The 23,680-nt window shown below is 38.6% G+C and overlaps 1 protein-coding gene across 4 annotated transcripts in view; it reads right to left on the bottom strand.

The window, feature by feature from the left end:
• BAHD1 (bromo adjacent homology domain containing 1) overlaps window positions 1-6,092 on the bottom strand; it is a 74,512-nt gene extending 68,420 nt beyond the window's left edge. The window contains exon 1 of one of the 4 annotated variants that reach the window (XM_034417861.3): window positions 5,756-6,092. Coding sequence is in view for 1 of the 4 variants with exons in the window: in XM_060687467.2 (XP_060543450.2) it covers window positions 4,945-4,972 (28 nt within the window). In the remaining 3 variants the exon portion in view is untranslated. Of the gene's footprint in view, window positions 1-4,204; window positions 4,325-4,944; window positions 5,051-5,386 lie in introns of those variants that run through there. The other 3 variants (XM_034417860.3, XM_060687467.2, XM_060687468.2) reach the window with 3 other exon arrangements.
• Window positions 6,093-23,680: the final 17,588 nt, after the last annotated feature.

Below are 23,680 nucleotides of genomic sequence, written 5' to 3'. Positions count from 1 at the left end.
AACGGAAAAGGAAAATTTATAATAGAAATAAGTGTCAGAAATGTCCATCTTGGATGAAGAAAATATAGAGATCGCACCCCTTTTAGTATCTAGAACTTTTAACAGTGTTTTTAGGTCAAGGAATCAAACTTACATTTTTGTCACAAGTTAATTCAATTATATTTTAAAACAGAGTATACCAAAATCCACTTAAAATTTTTATTTAGCTGTCTCAGTAGTCAAATTCATCAGGCATAATGTTTGCCTCAATGAAGGCCTCTTAAAAAGTGCCAAAATAAATAATATTGCAGACCTTGCTCAGAGAGATTAATGTATCTCTTGAATCAGAATGCTGGGCAAGGTTTTATCTATATTTAAGTAAATCTATTCAACAAGCCAGAAAATTTTGTTAAACGTATTAGTTTTCTCTTTGCTTTACAAGGCTACTGCCAGGTACTTGACTAGATCAAAGAATCCAAAGGAAATAAATGACCACTGCTGATGGATAACTGGGAGGGGGGAAGGCCGACTCCTCCAGACCTTGCAGTAACTCATCTATGACAAATTATCAACTTCTTTTGAAAATTTTTGTCTGAAATCAGCCTGAGCAAAATTGGTATGTTAAGGAAGTCTCTGAATGTGGCACAAATGTGCCACTTCAACTCTCTTCAGTTTATCATAACTTACTGATATTAACTGAGCAGTCGAAATTCTAGTCCTAATCTCCACTCAGCCATAAGCTCATTAGTGGATTTGAAATATTCTTATAACAACTTTCAAGGCAAAACTTCCTTAAGGCAATTTCCAAGGTTAGGAAAAACATAATAAAATACATGATTCAAGGTGCTAAAAGAACACAGAAAACATTTTCAAGAAGCAATATCACCCTCATAATATGGAACCCAGGGATTTTTTTTTCATTAACTATGCAGGGCAGGTACAAAGAAAGCAAAATAAATTCTGATGCAGCATTTTATTTATTAACTCCCAATTGTTCCTAACATTCCATAGACAGCACTGTTTCACATCCTACCACTTGCTAGAAAAGACCTTAAATTCCCCCTTTCCACATACTCCATTTTCTGGAGAAAATAATTTTGTTCTGCTGTGGGAGAAAATAATAGATAATGGCTAAGTCTTGCTCTCCTTATGACATCATACTATCCTGCATTGAAGGCTTATTTCAGGATGGATGAATTGCATTTTTATTTACAATATAATAACCAAATGCTGTTAAAAAAGAAAAGAGCTCAAAACTTTTGAATTCAGCTTGACTTCTAGGGAGTTTGATACATGGCAGTTTTACTGCCAACCATACAGAAGACATTTACCATTGTCGTCTTATAGGATTTGTTTAACTTCCTAAGTAACCTAAAGTCCAATTCCTGGTGGTCTTTTTCAAGTACTTATTTGGGGAGATGATGCAGACAAGAAGTTAACACCTAAAAAGTGTTACCCGTAACACATCATCCTTTGAACCTTCTTATGAGTCTTATTCATGATTTACACACTTGATGGCCATGAATACCCAAGCATGTGTCCTGTGCCTAGCAAATGGACTATGGATCAAGATGGAATTAGACATAAGCAAATTATACGGAGATTATCAAATCTGGGGAAATATACACAAAATTATTATACAAGTTAAAAAAGACAGACATAAACAGTAGTAAATTAATTCTTCATTTCCTCAAAACTGGCATGTGAGTTAAGATGCTGCACAGCTTCCTACACAAATTAGAATACTTTACTTCATCTCAATTTAGCATAGTAATAACAACCATGTACAGCATTCTTTGTCTGCTTGATGAAATCATTATATTCAATTCATTATGACAGACATTACAAGAAACTGCCACTTGATAGCTACCTGAAGAACACTATAATCTCACCAAAACTTTCTCCATATTCTTCATTCTGTAGCTTTAAAGTTAATTTTCCTTCAATTTCCATCTTTTACTAGTCCTATCTGCTGCTTCTGTCTGTGTCTAGCTCTTCTGCTAGGCTTTAAACAAGTACAACCACTGCCACTTTAGCACCCAACCGACAAATTATTATACTTCTAATACTACCCCTCCTTTTCCCATTCACAAGCCAAGTTCTAAGAAAAGAAATTCCAAGAATCTTTCACAATATGGAACACACACATTTGATGACAAAAGGTTTATCATCAGCCACAAAGTGCTGTATAGTTTTAAATGTTCACGGATTTTTAATACATAAAAACATAAATGTTTCCACAGAAGCGTCTGTGAGATCAGGTTACAAACAATACACAGTAGAAATACCCAAACAATACATATTTTGTTCTATTAAGATACAAGACATTGTCTCAAATACCAGAATTCTGTAAGGGCTCTCCAGAAATCATATTGGAATGTCATAGAAACATTTTTAGATTGCATTGTCTACGATCCTCAGGATTCTGCTATTCAATTCATAGGACTTATATGACATCCTGGTATTATCCCGTAAGTAAAAAGACCTGGAGAAATTAGGGATGGGCAAAAAATAAGCCCACGTTTCAGATACAAACTTAGTTCCTCATTCCTTAAGCAAACTTACTCAGATGTATCTTAGTTCCAATAATCATAATAAAAAGAAACATTCTTAAACAATCATGGGAAAACAACATGAATAAGGAAATATCCTATGCGTTGGGATTATTCAGGAAGCAAATGTAAATACTGTGGATAAATAAAAAGCAACTATCAATGTCTTCATCTCATAAATTCTGCTGCCTGCTCCCTTTAACAGCATCACCAAAGAGGAACTCCTAGAAATAATTTCCTTGCTATAGAAAACAACAACCTGCTCCTGCCTTCCACGTGATCTACAGAGAGAGACATGGAAATCAGCAAGCAAATACAAAGCCAATCTTTGTTTTTTTTAGTCTCAATATCATCCTTCCACAGTTAGGGGAAAATACAGAAGTGAGGGAAAAACTTTTCTTTCCTATGGTTTTTTTTCCTCTTAGGCAAGCAGCTTCAAGATTTTGTCAACTCAAGGCAAGCAGCTGAAACAGAAGGTTTGACATGCCACTTTGCAGTTTCTGAAATGTCTTGGTTTAACTGCATGATTGACATACATGTATACCAAATATATTTTTCTTCCTAGAGTTTTCCATATGCCTTTTCCTCCAAAAGCTAGTAAATCTCCAACTATAATTTCTTAACATTGAAAATAAAATACCCTGAACATTTTCTTACTAAGTATTAGCCTAAAACCCTCATGAAGTACTAGAAGAAATCCCCATATATATTTCACATATTTTAACTGAGCCTCCTTCACACCATTGACATGAAACTGATTTGGTATCAGATTTTGAAACTCATTATACATTTTATTTGCATATAACCAATTTCATTTCAAACCTCTTTTGATGTCCTGATGTTACTTTTCAGATATGGTCCACATGAAGAAGCGCAGTGTAACTTGCTCAGCTCCCCCAGCAGTTCTTATATTTTTTGGAAGAGCTTGTTTGTACTTGCCTGTACTTTCCTGCCTGTACTATCTATAGAATGTATAGGAAAGCATCCTCATTGCCACCAAATTAAAATTTAGTCATATTTTCCTATGGCGTATTTCCAACTGGTATATTGGGAGGGAAATTGATTAGTTCATAATTTTTGCTTGCTACTGCAAGGATAAGGGTTGCCTTTTCCTTCAAAACAACTGATTGTATATTAATGATAGCGAGCAAACCACCACTACTTGAAAGAATGCAGTAGCATTCAAAGCAGGATGAATATACATTTGTAAATAAGGATAAAGCACTGTTAATGGAAAGGAAGAATACTTCAGAAAACTAAACAACTATTCCTATACATGTCTACTCACAAAGCACTCTTTCCCAGGTTAATATGCTTAAATCTGCAGCTAAAGCAGTTTAAAAGATGAGATTCTGATGTCATAACCATGGCACAGTGGAGAATACTAAATATGGTTTTTTTTCTCTTGAATCACTGGCAAAATCATTCTCTACATAAGAAAATAAAAATATTTTCTGGCATCATTTTGGATTTAGTATTGTTGTCATGACCCCCAAAGCTTCCTTCAATATTTCAATATTTTCAAACGCTTATACTGCATTACTTTACTCCACAGATAAATTTCTCTTAGAGCAGGGTCAAGTTGTTAAGTATTTGGCTGTTTCTAGAGAAAATACCTCAGAATTGTATTTCTAGAGCTCCTGTCACATATATAAATACAGAAATATACACACCCCTTTTGAAGAACAGTTTAAAGCTTCATCCTTTCTTTCTGGGGCTGGCTCCAAGTTCCTCTTCCAACAAAACGTTCAACTAGGTATATCAAGACTGGTTTCTCTGCTTCCTATATACTATTTTAAAGATATCTTGCCTCCCTGCCTCATTTATCCCTTCCCCCAAACCCCAAGACAGAGCTGACCCGCGGAACTGAGGAAGCATCCGATCTGGCTAAACCTTCCAAAGACAGGAGAGCCATCAAGAAAGGAAAACAGAAAAATCGCCAAGAAAGAAGCTCAAACCCTAAATCATTCAGCTTCCCATAGATTCGGTTCCTGCCTCGGCCCGGATTGTTTGACAAAAAAAAGTGGGGGGGATTTCTCCCCATCCACACGCCCGGCGCTATTGTAAAAGTTAATGGGTTTGTTACATAACTTTAGACCCAAAGGTAATCCCAGGGAGAAGGGCAGAAGCTTTAATATGATCCAAGGAGACACCGGGGAGTCGGAGTCAAGGCTCAGCCCACCTGCCACCGGGGGCCATTTCCTCGCTGCTCTCTAGCGGCCGGGTGATGGGGAGGGAGAGTGAGATGGGAGCAGCCCGGAGGGCCCTTCAGATCAGGCTTAGGACGACCCGACGGGCCACGGGGAACCCTTGGGGAAGCCGGGATCCTCAGCGCCAAGACACCAATACCCGGAGGGGAGGAGGGGAAGGAAACAGAGACGCAGCCAGCCAGTCCAACCGCTTACCCACCCACCATGACACGAGGAGAGGCGGACCGACATGAGGCAGAGCAGGAGACGGGGGCGCCCCCCGGAGCTGGAAGGCTCCACGCGTTAAGACCTCGGCTCTCCGTCCACGGCGGCCCAGGGGCCAGCACCAACCGGATCCTGGCAGAAACTTCCCGGGGGCCGCCCGTTGAAGCCAGCGCGCCGGCTCGTAGGAGGGGGCGTCCCGCAAAAGCCGCGCCCCCTCCGCTTCCTTTCCCCCCCGGGCCGGCCACCCACCCCTAACCCCAACCGCGGCGGCGGCGGCACCTGTTCCCATTACCCGCCCGCGCCCCGCAAGTTCCCCGTCGCGGCGCCCTCTCCGCCCCACCACGCGAGCGTTCAAGGCTGGCGGCGGGCGGAGCCCCATCGCGCTGCCGGCCGGTGCGGACTGACTGACTGACGGGCTGGCCAAGTCCCTGGCTCACTCACCGGGGCGCTCGCGGGTTGCTCCGTCGTCGTGGCTTCCACCGCCACCGCCGTTTGACTTCGTGGGGCCCACCCAGGGTAGGCGAAGGCCCCAAACGGGCTAAGATCCGGCGGCTGGAACGCCCCGGGGCGCCCGAGTCCCGGGCTCCACGCTGCTGCGTCAGCAGCAGCAGCAGCAGCAGCAGCAGCAACAGCGCCGCTGCCTCCTCCTCCTCTCCTCCTCCTCCTCCTCCTCCGCGTCGCCGCCCGGCTACAGGATGGGGACAGGAGGCGCGCCCCCTTCTGGGGCCCGCGCGCGCAAGGCCGATGGGGGGCGGTGGCGGCCGCTCGGCCGCGGGGAAAGGCTCCTGCCCTGCGCCGCTATGCCCTCACCTCCGCTGCTCCGTCGTCCTCGCCGCCGCCTCCAACGCCGCCGCTCTGCTCTAACTCCCCCGAAAGCGGCAGCGGCAGCATCGAGCCCCAGCTCCGCTCCGTCCTCCCTTCCTGCTTCCTCGTCGGCGGCCAATCATGGCGCTCTCCTCGGCTGTCCGCTCTGCGGCGCCCGCCAATCAAACGGCACCTTGCCCGCCCCCGCTAACCAATCTCCGCACCAGCCACCAGGTCCCAGCACAGGCAGACGGCTCCCTGCGGACACGGACACGGCCGCCCAGCGCGGGGGGAGGGGCGTCCCCACGCGAGTGGCGGCAGCAGCAGCAGCAGCGGCAGAAGTAGCAGCAGCAGCCGCAGCTGCAGCCGCCTCTGCGCCGGCCCCGCCCCCCCCGCCTAACCTGTCTTTCCGCAGCCCCGCTGTGCGCCCCCCAGTCAGTCCCCATCTGCTTCTCCCGTGGACCTGAGTGGGGGGGGGACTCTGCCTTTGGCCCCCTCACCAAATGGAAGCTCTTGCGCTGTCTATTTCTCCCCCCCCCCCGCGCCTTCCCGACCCCAGCTGCAACCCCGCGTTCAAGTTTTTTCGGCTCGGGTTTTTAGCAGCTCCTTCTGGGGCCGCCTCCCGCCTCCGGTCCCCTGTGGCCTTCCTTGCTTCAGGCGTCCTTCGATTGCGCCACGGGTTTGGAGGTTCTCCCCCCCCCGGGTTAGTTCCCTTTCTTCAGTGAGAGTTCGCTTTCCACGTAGCGTCCACTACTTCAGGGCATCGGCTCCAGTTCCCATCGCCCTCCCAACGATTTTGCGCCCCTGGGGGTGCGAATCTTTGGGATGGCTAGCTAAGCTCGCACCTCTTGCTACAGGTGGGAATGTCGGCTGCTACTCAACCTGACTTTCACGTTTTGAGAATGTAGTTACTTCTGTTACCCCGTTTTCCAGGCCACAACCATTTAGGCATCGCCATCGTCTCCCAAAACGTTGGAAAGGGAGTGGTGGTGGTGGGAAACTCTCCTTTCAGGCAGCCTTTCTTTGGCCTTACTTTTGACGATTTTCGCCCTTCTCTGAAACTACCGTGCAACTAATTCGTTGCTACTTAACATTGCAAGATTAAGCCTTATTGTAAAATGTGAAGCCGTAGTCCTGATGGTTTTACAAATCCTGGATTTCACACACACACACTCCCCACCCCACAAGATAACATGAGTTCCATGTGACAAAATGTTTCTTCTTGCATTTTACTGGTCATGTACTGTTTTTTTCTATCCATGTTTATTCTTGTTCCTTCAATTTCTAGTGACCGGAGACCAGGATTATGTGCTCATGGCTGCATGATTCAGTTTGGGGCATTAAGGTTCCTTGTAGTGGCATACTGTACTATAGAATCATCTCTTGTAGGCTGTGGGATACTGTAAATTGGTTTGCAAATCATAACCTTACTGTAATGTGTTTGTTGAAATTTCATTCGGGTCAATTTGCAACAAACTATTCCCTTACGTTCTTGCAAGCCCTCTACTTCAATCCTAACATATTAGGTCAGCCAAATCAAGCTGCCAATGTGAGGTTGCAAATCTGTATTGTGGTATGACTCTTAGCCTCCATTCACTCAGCCTATTAGTTTAAAAATGTTTTGCTATAAGTAGTCTGAAATTCTCATGCCCAATGGGGTGATCTGATGAATAGCAAAGTAGATATGATATTCCTACTGGGAACACTTAGAAAAATAACAGACACAGCACCCAGTGAAGTTTATCCCAACTGCCTGGTGTTCTCCAGCTGTGTCAGGTACATCTTCACTCCCTGCCTGCCAAACCCAGCATTAGCAGAGAAGATGGGAATTGCAGTGACTATTTTTCTGTGAACTATCACAAACCCTTGTTGCCCATGTCCTGTAAAAAAGACTTAGGTTGGTCTGGTATTTATAGGAAAGTCCCTTTCTTTCTTATAAATTAAAGACAAATTCCTTGGGTGTCCAATCACACTTGGCCAATAAAAAATTATATTCTATTCTATCTCTGAGAACTGCTCTTTTATCTTTCTTGATGGGGAGTGCCAATGTAGATATCAATAGCTATGTCTATGGAGATTCTCAGTTATCCAGGTAATGGTTGTCCCAAAGGTGCTCTTTCAAAAGGCAACTGGACTTTGTTTTTCCTTGGAAGACGTTTTGCTTGTCATCCAAGAAGTGAACTGAAGAAGCTTCTTGGATGAGAAGCAAAAAGTCTTCAAGGGAAAAACAAAGTCCACTTGCCTTTTGAAAAAGCACCTTTGGGATATCAACAGCTCTGCCAGTACACGTATTGCAGTACAATGATACAATGATAATCAAACATCATTAATAACATTAACATAAATAACATAGCTTTATTTCAAGTTAAAGAACATATCACAGAAAAAATTGGAAAATCACAATTTTGCCATCATTGGTAGGAACTATTTTCTTTATTAGTTCTGACACAACATAAAAGGTAATATTTGAGTCAGTTGGAGTTGGGAATCATCAGAATTAATGAATATATACATTTGTTTCCCATCTATAATCATTTTACATTATTTACAACTGCATACTAATTTCACTACATACTAACTTCACTATGTTTGGAATCTTTTATTACTGTTACTAGGTTTATGTATTATAATAGTAAGTCATTTAGTTTGTCTGTTTGAGGCTTAGTATATTTTGTAAAGCCAGCCAATTGTAGCGGTTCGGCAGTTCAGTTCTCACCAGCTCAAGGTTGACTCAGCCTTCCATCCTTCTGACGTCGGTAAAATGAAGATCCAGATTATTGGGGGTAATATGCTGACTCTGTAACCGCTTAGAGGGCTGTAAAGCACTGTGAAGCAGTATATAAGTCTAAGTGCTAATGCTATTGCTGTAACTTAGTAAACTACAGTTAAATAAACCATGGCTAATATAAAATAATATTTGTAGCTCAGGGTTGAATTGTGGGGTCCTTGATGCTCTCTGAGAGCATGGTTGTTTTCTTAAAGATATTTCATTATCCAACGTTAGTCAACTAAGTAACAATTTCAGTGATAACCATGGTACTAATCAATGCTAACAATGCTAACAGAGTAAATATGTTCATTTTTTTGTTACCCATATATCATTACACATTTGTTCAGCACTTGATTTAATAGAAAGCAATTCCCATGGTGATTCTTTAGGACAAGAAATATTTCCTTCCAATACAGAATAAATCACTTTTACATCCTAGGAATTTCTAAAATTTTTTATCAAAATGTAATAAGTAACAGAACAGTATATTATTTATACTATACTATTTATTTATAACCAGGCCTAATTCTGAGGTACCCTGGTGATGAATCATATTAACTATGTTTATATTTAACTTACTATAAATGAAATAAAATTTAGTTTTTGTCCTGGCCTGACCCACTATTTTTTAAGAGACTTTGGCATCCCACTCAAAAGTCAAATATAACTCTGTCCAGAAAAATAGTACATCTTCTATTTGGTTTTGCAAAGTCATGAATAGGTTATATAGAACATCACAGCAATCTAGATCTGAAAGACAAAATGTGATTGTGATCATGCATGTAACACTTGCCCTGAACATCCTAAACCCAAGCAACTTTTTCTGAGATCATGCAGCAGCTGGAGAAGATAGCTGGGTGGGCCCAGGAAAAGATGCAGGTGTTTTAAGGTATTTCTGGCAGGTGAACTCATGACATATCTGTGGGTATGGACCACTGCCCTACCCTAGTGAATTTTCTCATGCTGACGTATTTACAGCCTAAGTATTTCATCCAGGACACATGGTTGTTTTTAGCTTCTCAGATGTCATAGAGTAACATCACTGCCACCTCTTAGTTGATAGAAAAATTAGCTGTGTAAAGTTTGTGTGAATAATTCAAATTCATCTTAATTTTCACTAGATGATCTGTTCCCAATTAGAAAATAGTACTTCACAGGGTTCTGCAGGGATTTCTGTTCCTTTACTACTTTTATAAATTATTTTAATCAAAGGTGTTTTAAAGCATAGGTCATTTGTCCATGAAGATAATAATTCATCCAAAGTGAGTGATCTTGAACCCACACCTAAAGCAATGTGGCTTTGAATTGTCCCGCATAAAAAGTGAGGTAAGTCTTGGTATTAAAAGTTAGAATTTTTCCTCTCTACTATTATTTTCTTTCTGGGAAAAAAATATTCCTAAATTACAACACAATCTCTGACATCTTAAAATGAAGCAGCTATTGCTGCTGGATTCTTGAAAGATGATAAAAATAATTTGCTAAGATACATTCACTTAGATACATCATTACCCTTCTTCTGTCATTCTCCCATTTGCCTGCCAAAATAGCTTTTTGAAATTGTAATCTGTTCAACAAATAAGCATACAAGAACTTTGAAGAACAAAAAGAGAAAGTAGTTTTGTTCTCTATTGATCCATATTTCACATTAAACCATGCTGTATCTTAACCATGGATTTTTGATAAAACCACAGTTGACTGGATATACAATACTGCACTAAACCAGTTTGGTCTAGTCTAGAGGTAAAGGCATCAGGTTAGAAATCAGGAGATTGTGAGTTCTAGCCCCATTCTAGGCATGAAAGACAGCTAGGTGACTTTGGGCCAGTCAGTCAGTCCAATCCACTTCACAGGGCTGTTGCTGTAGGAAAAATAGGAAGAGGGGTGAGTAATGTGTATGTTTTCCACCTTGAGTTACTTAAAAATAATAAAGGGATGAAAATCAAATAATAGGTAAAAATAATATCTAATTTGAGGAAGAATTGAGATGTGTAATCTCACTGAATATTCCTAAAAACGTATCATGTTTTTATTTTTAATTTCTCTCTCTTCCTAGAATGTTGATCTTGTAGAGGGACAGTAGCTTTTATTCCATTTTGTATTTTATTATGTTTATTTTTACATTTTATTGACATATCCATTTCCACTGACCAAGACTTAATCTAAGTGGCTATTTTAAACATTTTACATATTTTTAGTTAAGCCTCAAAAGAAACGGGTGACAACAACCAAAAAGAATACCAACAAGATGAAGATTTAAAGGGGGAAAAAATCTAAGAAACAAAGGAAGAGCCCTGAGCGGCAGATGATCTCCAGAGACTCAAGCAACTTAAGATAGGGGCTTTATTGCTGCCTAAAGCTTTGATAAGTGAGCCACAACCTTTAAACTAACTGTCAGTAATAATTATACTATATTGGACTGGGAAAGTGAAGAACTGCTTTATCTAGACTAGAGGATGGGCTGGAAATAGAGATGGAAGGGGCTGTCACAGCATGTATACGCTACTGAGTCACAGAGCTGAATTTGGTTGCTAAACATTGCTTATTGATCGATCGAACAGTTATTATCAGGTTGCCGCTGACAGCACAGTATTGGCTCCTATGCTTTGAAGTTAAGAGAAAATCAAACATTAATATAAAAAATTGAATTCATATAAATCAATGTAACTTTACAAAATAATGTAAATTGAAAATGGTTATGTTTATTTTGAAACATTTTGAATGTTTAGAATAAAATGGAATGGAACGGAACAGAACAACATAACAGAGTTGGAAGGGACCTTGGAGGTCTTCTAGTCCAACCCCCTGCTTAGGCAGGAAACCCTACATCACTTCAGACAAATGGTTATCCAACATCTTAAAAACTTCCAGTGTTGGAGCATTTACCACTTCTGGAGGCAAGTTGTTCTACTAATCAATTGTTCTATCAGGAAATTTCTCCTTAGTTCTAAATTGTTTCTCTCCTTGATTAGTTTCCACCCATTGCTTCTTGTCCTGCCCTCAGGTGCTTTGGAGAATAGCTTGACTCCCTCTTTTTTGTGGCAGCCCCTGAGATATTGGAACACTGCTATCGTGTCTTCTCTAGTCCTTTTCATTAAACTAGACATACCCAGTTCCTGCAACCGTTCTTCATATGTTTTAGCCTCCAGTCCCCTAATCATCTTGGTTGCTCTTCTCTGCACTCTTTCTAGAGTCTCCACATCTTTTTTACATCGTGGTAACCAAAACTGAATGCAGTATTCCAAGTGTGGCCTTACCAAGGCATTATAAAGTGGTATTAACACTTCACGTGATCTTGATTCTATCCCTCTGTTTATGCAGCCTAGGACTCTGTTGGCTTTTTTGGCAGCTGCTGCACACTGTTGGCTCATATTTAAATGGTTGTCCACTAGGACTCCAAGATCCCTCTCACAGTCACCACTATTGAGCAAGGTACCACATATACTGTACCTGTGCATTTTTTCTTGCCTAAATGTAGAACCTTGCTTTTTTCATTGTTGAATTTCATTTTGTTAGATAGCGCCCAATGTTCAAGTCCGTCAAGATCCTTCTGTATCTTAAGCCTATCTTCTGGAGTATTAGCTATTCCTGCCAGCTTAGTGTCATCTGCAGATTTGATGAGTTCCCCATCTATCCCCCCTATTGATGAAGATGTTGAAGACATCTGGGCCTAAAACAGAGCCTTGGGGTACTCCACTGCATACTTCCCTCCATGTAGATGCAGTTCCATTGCAAACTACACATTGAGTGCGGTTGGTCAGCCAGTTACAAATCCATCTGGTGGTGATGCTGTCTAACTCACATTTTCCTACTTTATCACCTTCTAGTTGATAGTGAAAGATTGGAAAACCAAATTGCCTATTTTGTTGAATTTGTGATATTAAAAAGCTTGGGAAATGGCTTTAGTTAAAAAATTTCACTTGAAAATTTTACAGTGAAGGCCAAACTTGGTTAAATTTGATCATCATGATTTCTTAAAGTATTTTATTCTTTAATACTAGTACATTACTTCTATTTTAAAAAAATATTGTTTTGTATAGAAAATAAAAATGGCATTTCTCAATATTCATGCATGTGAATGTGTCTGCTGCCAATTAGTATTTTTATTATTTGCTTTTGTTTTTGTTTTTCTCATCTGTGTATTATTCCTTTTCCTCCTTTTAGTTTTGTTTCTTCATTTAATACATTAAAATATGGTTTCAGCACAATAGATTCATTAATTTTTTAAAAAACATCATATACAATAGTGAAATAGAACTACATGAATAATCTGGATAAGAAATTTAATTTTATATTACTTAAAAAATAATAGAGGGGTAAAAATCAAGTAAATAATGGTTATATTGCTGCGTCAACCTACATTTTGGGCTCATACGTGTGATTGGGATATCCTCTATTTAAAGTGCTATGTATACATTAGACTGGAGATACTTTTAAATTATTACTAATTTTAGAAAAAAACAGAGTAAACAAAGAAGCAAAATGATGAAGAAAAATTAATTAGTACAGAAATACAGTATATATATATAAGTGAACAAAAGAATTACCAAGATGGTACAGTTACTGCACAGTGTATCTTTATTTGAAAATTAACCATGAAAAACATTAAATCACATTAAACTTTAATATAAATTTTAACAATATAGGAATTTAAATGTCTGAGCTAAATACCAAAATTTGCAGTTCAAAAATACCAAGGTGAAAAAACTGTTTATGATTATTGATAAATACCCTGTTTTCCCCAAAATAAGACATCCCCTGATATTAAGCCCAATCAGACTTTTGAGCGCATGGCAATAAGGCCAAGCGCTTATTTCAGACTTCAAAAAAATATAAGACAGGGTCTTATTTTTGGGGAAACATGTTATTAGTTTCCAATTTTCCCTCTATTCTACCCTTATCAATGCACAATATTTATAATTGGAATACATTTAAAACTGGATATATTTATTGTGTTCCCTGAAGGAGAGAGAAAAGACCTGTTTATAATACAAGGCTAACTGAATATGTTTTGAAATGCTGGGATATATAAAACTGAAAATGCTGGTGAAAGTAAATGATTTTCAGTTATTTATGGTACTATGCCATCAGGAAAGTCCTGCTTTTCAGTTTATAGAAGGCAGACAATGCTTGTTATTTTTACAAGTTGCATTACATCTGTGGTATAATGTGCAGAATAAGCCATGATAGCTGTGCCCACATTCTGCTAAATTCTAAACCATACCTGCAGATCACAAATGGTTGGCCCATACATCATGTTAAGCCAAAACCAAACAAACTGCTTTATGGTGAAGCATAACATATGAACTCAGATTTAAAAAGCATACTAAGCCATAACATGATCTGTTAGATATTAGTATAATTTGTGATTCTTCAGTATACTGCAATTGACAAATGTCTTGGTGTGAATTGTGTGTCAGGGTTCCAAGTAACACCCCCAACGAAATAAAACTCCGAGGCTTGAAATTCCTCAAAGCTACATTTTATTAGAGATATCATACTGGCACATCTGGGAAAACCCATGAAAGTTGGACCATAAGAAAGGCTGAGCGCCAAAGAATTGAGGCCTTTGAACTATGGTGCTGGAGAAGACTCCTGTGAGTCCCTTGGACTGTAAGGTGATCAAACCAGTCAGTCCTAGAGGAGATCAACCCTGACTGCTCCTTAGAAGGTCAGATCCTGAAGATGAAACTGAAATACTTTGGCCACTTAATGAGAAGGAAAGACTCACTGGAGAAGAGCCTAATGCTGGGAAAGATTGAGGACAAAAGAAGAAGGGGACGACAGAGAATGAGGTGGCTGGATGGAGTCACTGAAGCAGTAGGCATGAGCTTAAAGGGACTCCAGAGGATGGTAGAAGACAGAAAGGCCTGGAGGAACATTGTCCATGGGATCATGATGGGTTGGACACGACTTTGCAACTAACAATGGGAAAACCTGAATCTGAAAGTTTCCAGGTTTTCCCCACCCAAAGAAAAGTTCAAGTCCCTGCCCAACACCCACAAGTCCATCACATGGTCCAATCACACATCGTCCCAACTGGAGATGCCTCCCAAGTCCAGCCTTTCAGGTGCAGGGCAATTTGTCCTTGACTTTCTGAGAAAGGAATGTTATTATGACTATACATTACCCCAGCTCCATACAATCCCCCCTTCCAGTTTCCCACAGTAGAAAACGTGGCAGGTCTGAAGGCCTAGTGCAAAAGATGGCTTCCAGGCCTGACAGTGTGAGTCTAACCAGTGGTGTTAATAGAGTGATATATCAATCCAGCCATTTCTGATTTATTAAATGTTTGGTTAATTTTAGTCATGGAGTATGGAACTGTCCCCCAAATTAGGTCCTGCTGGTTTTCAATGGTGAGGGTGGACCCTTCTCCCAAATAATGGCATTGTACCCTCAGAGATCTGCAGAATAGCCTGAAAGCAAGTAACAAGGAATAACAATAACCTCAATAAATTGTTATGGGATCTCTTCCTACCCAATCAGTGTAGGAGAACAGTTTTGTCTTCCTGGAACTGGGTTGTGATTTCCTGGGGACTGGAAAATAGACCTTGATAAGGAGGGCTTAGCTGGATGATACTGAAAAACAGTGAAAAGGGGATTTTTGCCAGAAGCTTCCACCTCACTAAAAATTCAAGCAGTGATCCATCTCTCTCTTGTCTAAATGGATATCTAGAGGCATTCTTTCTACATTTCACCTCTGTATAACTATTTATGATACTTGAATTTTACCAACAGCTTTGACCGTTTCTTAGTTTAGGAGAATGTATAGTTACAGCTCTAGACCTGTAAAATCTACTGTAGTGCATGGATAAAACACAGCTTTTTCTGCCCTAACACATACTTGTAAGAGCTTGAGCCTTAAGCTTCCAATTCATACAGAATGCTGCCTTTTGTATGTACTATATTAACCTTTATACATAGCAGGTGGTCTCCATGTATGCAAAATGATCACCGAAGTGGCAGTAGGAAATCTGTGTGATAATTAACCATTGTGCAATAGCTCTTGCACTCAGAAATTCTACAGGCCTTTTTTTCCATTTATGCTGCTTTGGAAGTCCATTAAGAACCTGACAGATTTGCTGAGGAAGGGTTGATGGATTTGGGGGTCCATCTGGCTATTACCTCTTGCTGCCTTTTGTTTCATCTTCCTTATTACTGCACATTATTCTGTACCCCTTGGTGTTGGGGAGTGGAAGCAGATATGTGCAGTCGTGTCTCTATACTCACCCCAACCCAAACTTTTCTGATACTCTATACGAAGGGGAAACCTCTACTGAATGATGAAGACCAAGTAGAACCTCTCTTCTCTCTTTTATCCCCAAAGCTTCATACAATAAGGCACCTGTGTTAGATGTTTGCAGGTGCTGCACAAGATAATATTATTCTAACTAAAGCAAATAAAGTGGAATGATTACCTTCCATGATTTGGAAATTATACTTCTATTGATGCAGTCTAAAACTGCATTTATCTTTTATGCACTCAGATCACACATTTGGCTTTTATTCAGTTTGCAATCAATGACTATTTCAAAATATTTTCCACAAGCAGGATTACCAAGCCAGATACTCCTCATTCTATATCTGGGCTCTTGATTTTTCCCCTCTCTATTGAGTATTTCATTTATCTCAATTTCTTTCAGTCCAGTTTCCAACCTATCATGCTTATTTTCAATTCTGAGTTAGTAGCTATTTGACCCAGATTTGATCTACAAATCTGATAAGCATTCCTTCCAGCTCTTCAATGAATAATTATGTAATATAAATATTGCAAAGTACTCAATGTATTCTGGACCTCTCTCCAGTTTGAGGAGGATTCATTGAAAAACTCTTGAATTGTGATTTTTTTGAGGCAGCTATATATCCACTTAATTGTCATGCCATCTAAATCACACTTTGCTTGCTAACAGGCATGTCATGGCACACGTTGTCAAATGCTTTGATGAACTCAGATTATATCATGTCTACAATGTTCTCACAGTTTATTAAAGCAAATACCCAAGCAAAAATAAGATAACATTAATTGATAAGATTTGTTCTTGACAGATCCATGCTGCCCTCTGCTAATTACTGTACTGTGATGAATTAAAGAGACAGATTGATCTCTTTCTGATCTACTTTAGAATCTTTCCAGATATCCATAGCAGACTGGCCTGTAGTTTGCTGGATTCCACCCCCACCCCCCACATTTTTAAACAACAATTTCTTCCTAGCATGCGGTCACAGATAATACAGAAAGGTAGAGCCAGACCATCAGTTGTCTAGTACCTTAGGATACAGTTCATCTGAATCTGCAGTTTTAAATTCATTCAGAAATAATGTTCAAGCTTCAATCCTTCTCCTTCACCTCACTTTTCACAGTTATCTGATGGAACATATTTCTATTGGAAAAAATGAATAAAATACAAGTCAATAAACTCTCCCTTTAGTTATCTATTAAACCATTTGCTGTCTTCATTGAAGAACAATATACAAATTGTCTTTTCTTTTTAATTTCATAACTAAATAAGGTACTGCTATTCCTAGCATCCTTCATTAATTTCAGCTTATTCAGAATTTTTGTTTTTCTAACACTTATTCTAGAGTTTCAGGCTACCTTCATTTTCCTTTATAATTTAGCCTTCTTTCCATTTCCTATATATGCCCATTTTTTTCTAGATTTTAACTAAATCTAGTTAAAAATCTAGATTTTTCATGCAACCACAAATTTCTTCAACTGTCTTTATTTTTCTGTTATTGAAATTGGTTGCAATTACTGTGTTTTTAGTATACAGTATATATTTTCTTTCTTTAGGAACTCTGACTCCTCTTTTTGCTTTGATTATATTTATTTCAGAGTTTCTTAAAATCTGCTATTTTTAAGTCAAGACATGTATTTGATTATATTCCATGTTACTTTTCCTTAAAATCAAGAATTCCAGCATTACATTTCCCCCTATAAAATCCCTGCTATTTTCACTTGACTGTGAAGATCCTCAAGCGTCTTCCACTCTTCTCTGACAGTGAAAAGTATCAGCATAAAAGTCAGGAATTTCCTGGCAGAATCCTGCTTTAGTTCTTTTCCAACAGATACTTGGTGTAAAGTTTCCCATCATTACAACTTCGTGTCTTTCAAAAAGAACTGCAATTTTTTTTCTTAGTAGATTGGCAACAATAGCATAACAGTACTGCTGTTATTTGTTCTTCTACTTATTTTAATCCAGATGTTCTCAGCAGCACTGCCAGATTCATTCTCTGGATTTCTAAGTAGGAATGGAAACAGTTAACATACAATTTTCCCTTTCTCTTGTGTTTCTTTTGAAAATTTCTATCTTCTAGTCATATCTCTCAAACAGTATCGCTCTTCTATTTGTATTAAATTGTATTTTCTGTACAAGGAGAATTTGCTTATTTGCCATGCTCTGAACATTAATAGTATATAGATGGAAGATCCTGAACCTTATGATCCAATATTCTTTCTTATTTCTTTTTAGGTTCAAGGGGCCTCATTTGAGCAATACTCCCACTTTCTACTGCACCCAGCTTTTTATCTTTAAAAATAAACAAGCCACCCTTGATTTATCTAAAGAACAGCTAATCTCTGCTGGCTATGATAAAGCCAAAATAAGAATACAGTATATATCAAAGACAATAAGACATAGAATTACAAACTGAAATTAGCTCCGTAACTGTAACTCCAGAATGCTCACCATTACCATGAATACCTGTGAACTATCTGAGCCCATTGACTCTTCCCAGCCTAAGGAAAGAACTCTTCAGAGCTTGACATACAGGTAGTCCTTGACTTACGACCATAGTTGAGCCTGCAATTTTGGTCATATTTCATGACAGTTGTTAAGCTGGTCACCAATGACCGCAGCCATTTTTACAAGATTTTCTGTGGCAGTCATAAAATGAATGCAGTAGTCATAAAAGTGAACATAGAGGTCCTGAATTCCAGTTTGCCATGGTGCAGTTTTTGTCAGAAACCTGAAATAAATGCCACTTTCTGCCAAAAACGTCGTAAATCACAGTAAACCATGTGACCACAGCAAATGGATGTAAATGCAGGCTGGTTGCCAAGCACCCAAAATGTAACCATGTGACAGGGTACAGCCATCAGAACTTTGAATCCAGGTCATGTCTCTTTTTCGGAGTCCGTTGTAACTTCAAACAGTTGCTAAGTGACTGATTTTAAATCGAGGATTACCAGTAACGTATATACTTATGCCCTTGTTTATGACAGATATAAGAAACACCTATAAATGAAAGACTATGGATAGTAATCAACATTCCTAATCAAACTTGCCATTCTTCAGCCAGATACAATTTTTCCAGTTCATCTTGTGCCAGCAATCCATGATCTAACTAACTCAGACTATGGTCTAAGAAACCAAATTTCTTGCACCAACACTAACTTAATTCCAGCCTATTAACTAAGCCGCAATTGGTGGGGGGTAACAAAATAACTTAACAGTTATATGATTTCTGCCCCTTTCTGGAACCTTTCTCCTGGAATAATAAATCTTTATATATTTTGTCCTACTGAGATTTGTTTACATGGGAACAGTAATTCTTTGTCTAGAAAGAATCTTACAATTTGTGCACAAATTCTGAAAATAAATTGGACATAATACCTTTGATTTGGGACTCTTCAGGCTTAAGGAGATCAATACCAAAGTAGAGGTTACATTTTTTTTTTTGGTAAATGGGATTTTGTCTCCAAATCTCTTTGCTTGAAAATTCCATTCCTATTTATATAGAGGCGGCATTCAATAAAAATGTCTAGCTTGTTGTGCTTAGTTTTTAAATATTTACTCCAATTGCCTGCAATATAAATTACTTTACTTGGGTTAAGTTCCAGCAAAGAAAACAATACATGTGCTCAATGTTGATCTGGAGCTAAGAGATCTCTAAGGCATCAGAACTGGGCAGCGCAGCAGGAAGTGGTGCTGATGAAATCATAGGTACATTAAGCCCTCAGCTTCTACCTTGGTCAATATTATACCCTGTTTCCTCCAAAATATGACAGCCCCTGATAATAAGCCCAATCAGGCTTTTGAGTTCATGGCAATAAGGCCAAGCACTTATTTCAGGGTTCAAAAAATATAAGACAGAGGGTCTTATTTTCGGGAAAACACGAGTAGCTCGGTGCTAGACAATAGCAGGCGCATTTTCTAATCATGTATGTCTATGTCTTAGAGCCTGATTTTGCTTATATTATATGCCATAAACCAAGATGAGAAACAACTAGAGAACACTACATAAATAGTGAGCTCAGTGGTATTCAACTTAGAATAGCATCATTATTTTTTGAAATTTCTTGCAAGAGGAAAAGATTCACTTTCACATATGGCTCATACATATATAGTACTCACTTCCTACAACTATCTTATTGATATGTCATTTTTATTCAAATATCTTCCAGTTCCACATCTAACAGAGAACCAACTACTACCTTTGGTATGAACAAATTGATTGGTAACTGTTGCCGTTAAGTGTTTGCATTGGGGGTGTTTCTGTCTCCTTCTTCCCAGATTTCAGGTTGGCTATGCAAACACCTGGAATTTGCTATGGTTCCCTCACTCATGCCTTTAGTAGTCACCACTCATACACAGTTCCCCCAATTCCATCCAGCCTCTGTTTACCTGATTGCATCATTGCTTACCTGATCTGACATTTCCCAGTATTTATTCTCCCTATGACTGGCGTGGTGGGGGGAGGGGGAATGTATGTGATGCAGGAGTCAATTGTAAACTGAATCCAATCTTGATCAGTCACCAGGATCCAATCTTGATCAGTCACCAGGACCAGAGGTTTAGTTTTCCAAGCTTTTGGACTCATGTTGGAGCCCATCCTCAAGGAACCCTTCTCTATCGGGATGCAGAGAACAATGTTTTCAGCTTCAGGGGAGAATGTAAAATCACTTCAATTCTTCACACTCCCAGGAAATTAGAAAAGAAAATCAAGAACCTACATGTTATTTCACAAAAGTTGTAAAGAGTCTCTGGCTGGCTGCATAGTTTTCGGCAGGAATCTATCCAATGTATCTGCAGGGTGTTATTGTGGATAAATTAGGAATCCAATTTCTGCCTGCACAATTACTATAGTAGGTGGGATTTTGAGGAACCACATTGCCTAGTTCAGCTTCCTTTCCAGCTGAAGGTTGACATGGGAGACATATGCAAAATAGTTGTGTAGCCCCTCTAACCCTCCAACTTATACTGCTCTAACAAATTGAATAATGTTTGTGGACTTTTGCAGCACAGCATAGAGGATTGTGGTCTTATTTTTCCAATCTCCTTAGTTTTTGAGGCATTAGTGAAAACTAGGATGCTCTCAGAATGAAACTGCATTTTTAATATTATATTATTGAATTACTGAAAAAAATAAAGATGTTTATATTCATAACAGTTTGTGTATAGTAAATTCACAATGGAATTGTGTGCAGTCAAACCCTATATACATTAATTTGAAATTGTGCCTTACTATAAAATGCAATTTCACTTAAGAAGGTCTACAGGGCTAAAACCCAAGGAAACTGGGGACTGCATAACAAGCTTGTTGAGGCCCAGTTGGAACATACCTTACTGCCATCCTTAATCTGGTAAACAGCAGAGTTTAGCATAGCTGCCAAAATATTTTTTTAAAAAATTCCCCAAGAAAAAGTATTTGACCCCTCCACAAATGACAAAGAATATATCTCAATCACAAAACTATTCATTTAAAATACTACTGATATATAATAATAATACTTTAAGAATACTGTATAAATAAGGATTTAATTGGACAGATGTTACACTTTTGCTTTGTTTTAATTTTTTTGTAATTGGTGTAATCTTCTGATTTTTGCATAAGCCAAAAGGCAGATTATACTTTTAGCAACAAAACAAACTAATTTGGGTGTGGGTGTGTTAAAATATTATATTGCTACTTAGATTTGTTTCTCATTAATATACCTATGATTAGGTTTCTATGTCACATTATACTATTAATTATGGTTTATTACATAAAACCACATACAATGTGTTACCTATAAACCATAAACCTACTCCAGGCATCCTCCTATATTGTGGTTCAGATGTGGTCCTGGAACTTTACTGTCTTGTCAGCATTAGGCAAAGATGTTTTGATTTTCTCAGGCCTTTTAATATATTTGTATGTTGATTTTAAGGAACTTAAAGGAACTTCTTTATCTTCATTGTTTAATTATTTATTTTAATTAGTAGTATTTCACTGTAGATCAATTGTTATTTAATAATAATAATAATAATAATAATAATAATAATAATAATAACAACAACAACAACTTTATTTATTGTCATTGTACGTGTATACCCAGCATATCCATACAACGAAATTCACTTAACACCCAAAGACCAGGTCCAACATACATAACAATCCCCAAACACATTCCCACCCACCACAATTCCCCATCGCTAAACCACCCAAACATCCACACAACAGATCAAGTAATGCTGTCCAACAGCTCACTGATGGTGGGCCTTTAGTTCATTGTTGAGTGCAATTATAGCTCTGGGATGAAAACTATTCAGAAAACATGTCGTCCGAGTTTTAATTGTTCTGTATCTTCTGCCAGAAGGCAACAGTCCAAAAAGATTGTAAGCAGGATGGGAAGAGTCTCTGAGAATGTTATGCAACTTCCTCAAACAACGAGATTCGAAGATGTCATTCAGGGCTGGTAGCTGGAGTCCAATGATATTCTGGGCAGTTTTAATGATTCTCTGTAGAAATTTTTTGTCCACTACAGAGCTGCTCCCATACCATGCAAGAATGCCATATGTCAGGACACTCTCAATGGTGCTGCAATAGTAGGACGTTTTTATATGTGGTTTTAAGTTTTTGAGGGAGGGAGGGAGGGAGGGAGGAAGGAAGGAAGGAAGGAAGGAAGGAAGGGACTGCACAATGTTGTTATTATCTTCAGTGTCAGAGACAATATCAGACCTCCCTTTTACATAATGACAGTGAGTGGATTGTATCCAAATTTTCAGGCTACTTTTAATTTTTTATTTTAAGGAGAGTGATAAAAGAACTTAATTTATTAAAAACGTCACCCCAAATAACCATTAATATGCCAACAAACCTTAGCTGTATAGTTCTAAATGTTCTTGCGGATGCTAAACTAGGTTTGGCAGGTGTTAATCATGATTTCCCAATCCCAGTGAATAGGTTCACACAACAGACCAAACTAAAATCAGTAAATTATTTTTGTCAGCCCAAACAGTCTAAAGAAAGGGGAATCTATCTTTAGCAGGCTTTTGTTGAAGGTCGGAATATATCATGATTGATATATCTACAAATTATTGGAAGAAGAAAAACAGACCTCAACGGTTTAGAAAGGCTTCTAAAAATGACAAAATTTAAAATGTTCTACAGAATCAAGACCATATGTTAGGATGTATATATAAAATGTTATTTAGATATTATTATTATATATTATATTAATTATATTAATTATATATTATATTATATTATATTATATTATATTATATTATATTATATTATATTAATTATATTATATTATTATATTATATTATATTATATTATATTAATTATATTATAGTACAGTACAGTACAGTACATTACATTACATTACATTACATTACATTACATTATTATATTATATTATTATTCAGCTGCCCTCTCCAGAGGGAAGAATTATGGAACAAATCTTTTTTACCCCAAATTGCAACTTAAAAGAAAACTGGTATATAATGTTTTATAGGGTGCTATACAATCCTGTCATTAATTGCCAAGATAGACAATTTATATAGTAATAAATGCTGGAAATGCCACAAGACAGAAGGAGAATTTTTACCATATTGGAACAAAATACATTTTAAAAATCAAATTTAACATGAAACCATTTTTTTCTTAACTAGGTATTTCAACATAAAATACTAAGAAACAAATCTCAGGAAAGCTGCTGTGAAACTCTAGGGAAAAGGTGGCATATACATCTAGCTCATAAAACAAAAGCAGTGATCAGTTTTAAAAATCTAGGTGTAATCAATGAGAAAGCTATTTCCCCAGTACCTTGCCTGGTAAACCTTTGCATAACCAAAGTAGTATGCATGTATCAGTGGTGGGTTTCAAAATTTTTTACTACTGGTTCTGTGGGCGTGGCTTGGTGGGTGTGACGGGGGAAGGATACTGTAAAATCT

The sequence above is a fragment of the Pantherophis guttatus genome, chromosome 1, assembly GCF_059756535.1.
Source record: "Pantherophis guttatus breed Tessera chromosome 1, ASM5975653v1, whole genome shotgun sequence".
Lineage (NCBI taxonomy): Eukaryota > Metazoa > Chordata > Lepidosauria > Squamata > Colubridae > Pantherophis > Pantherophis guttatus.
Note: the sequence above shows the minus strand (reverse complement) of the source record. Positions and strands in the feature narration are given on the sequence as shown.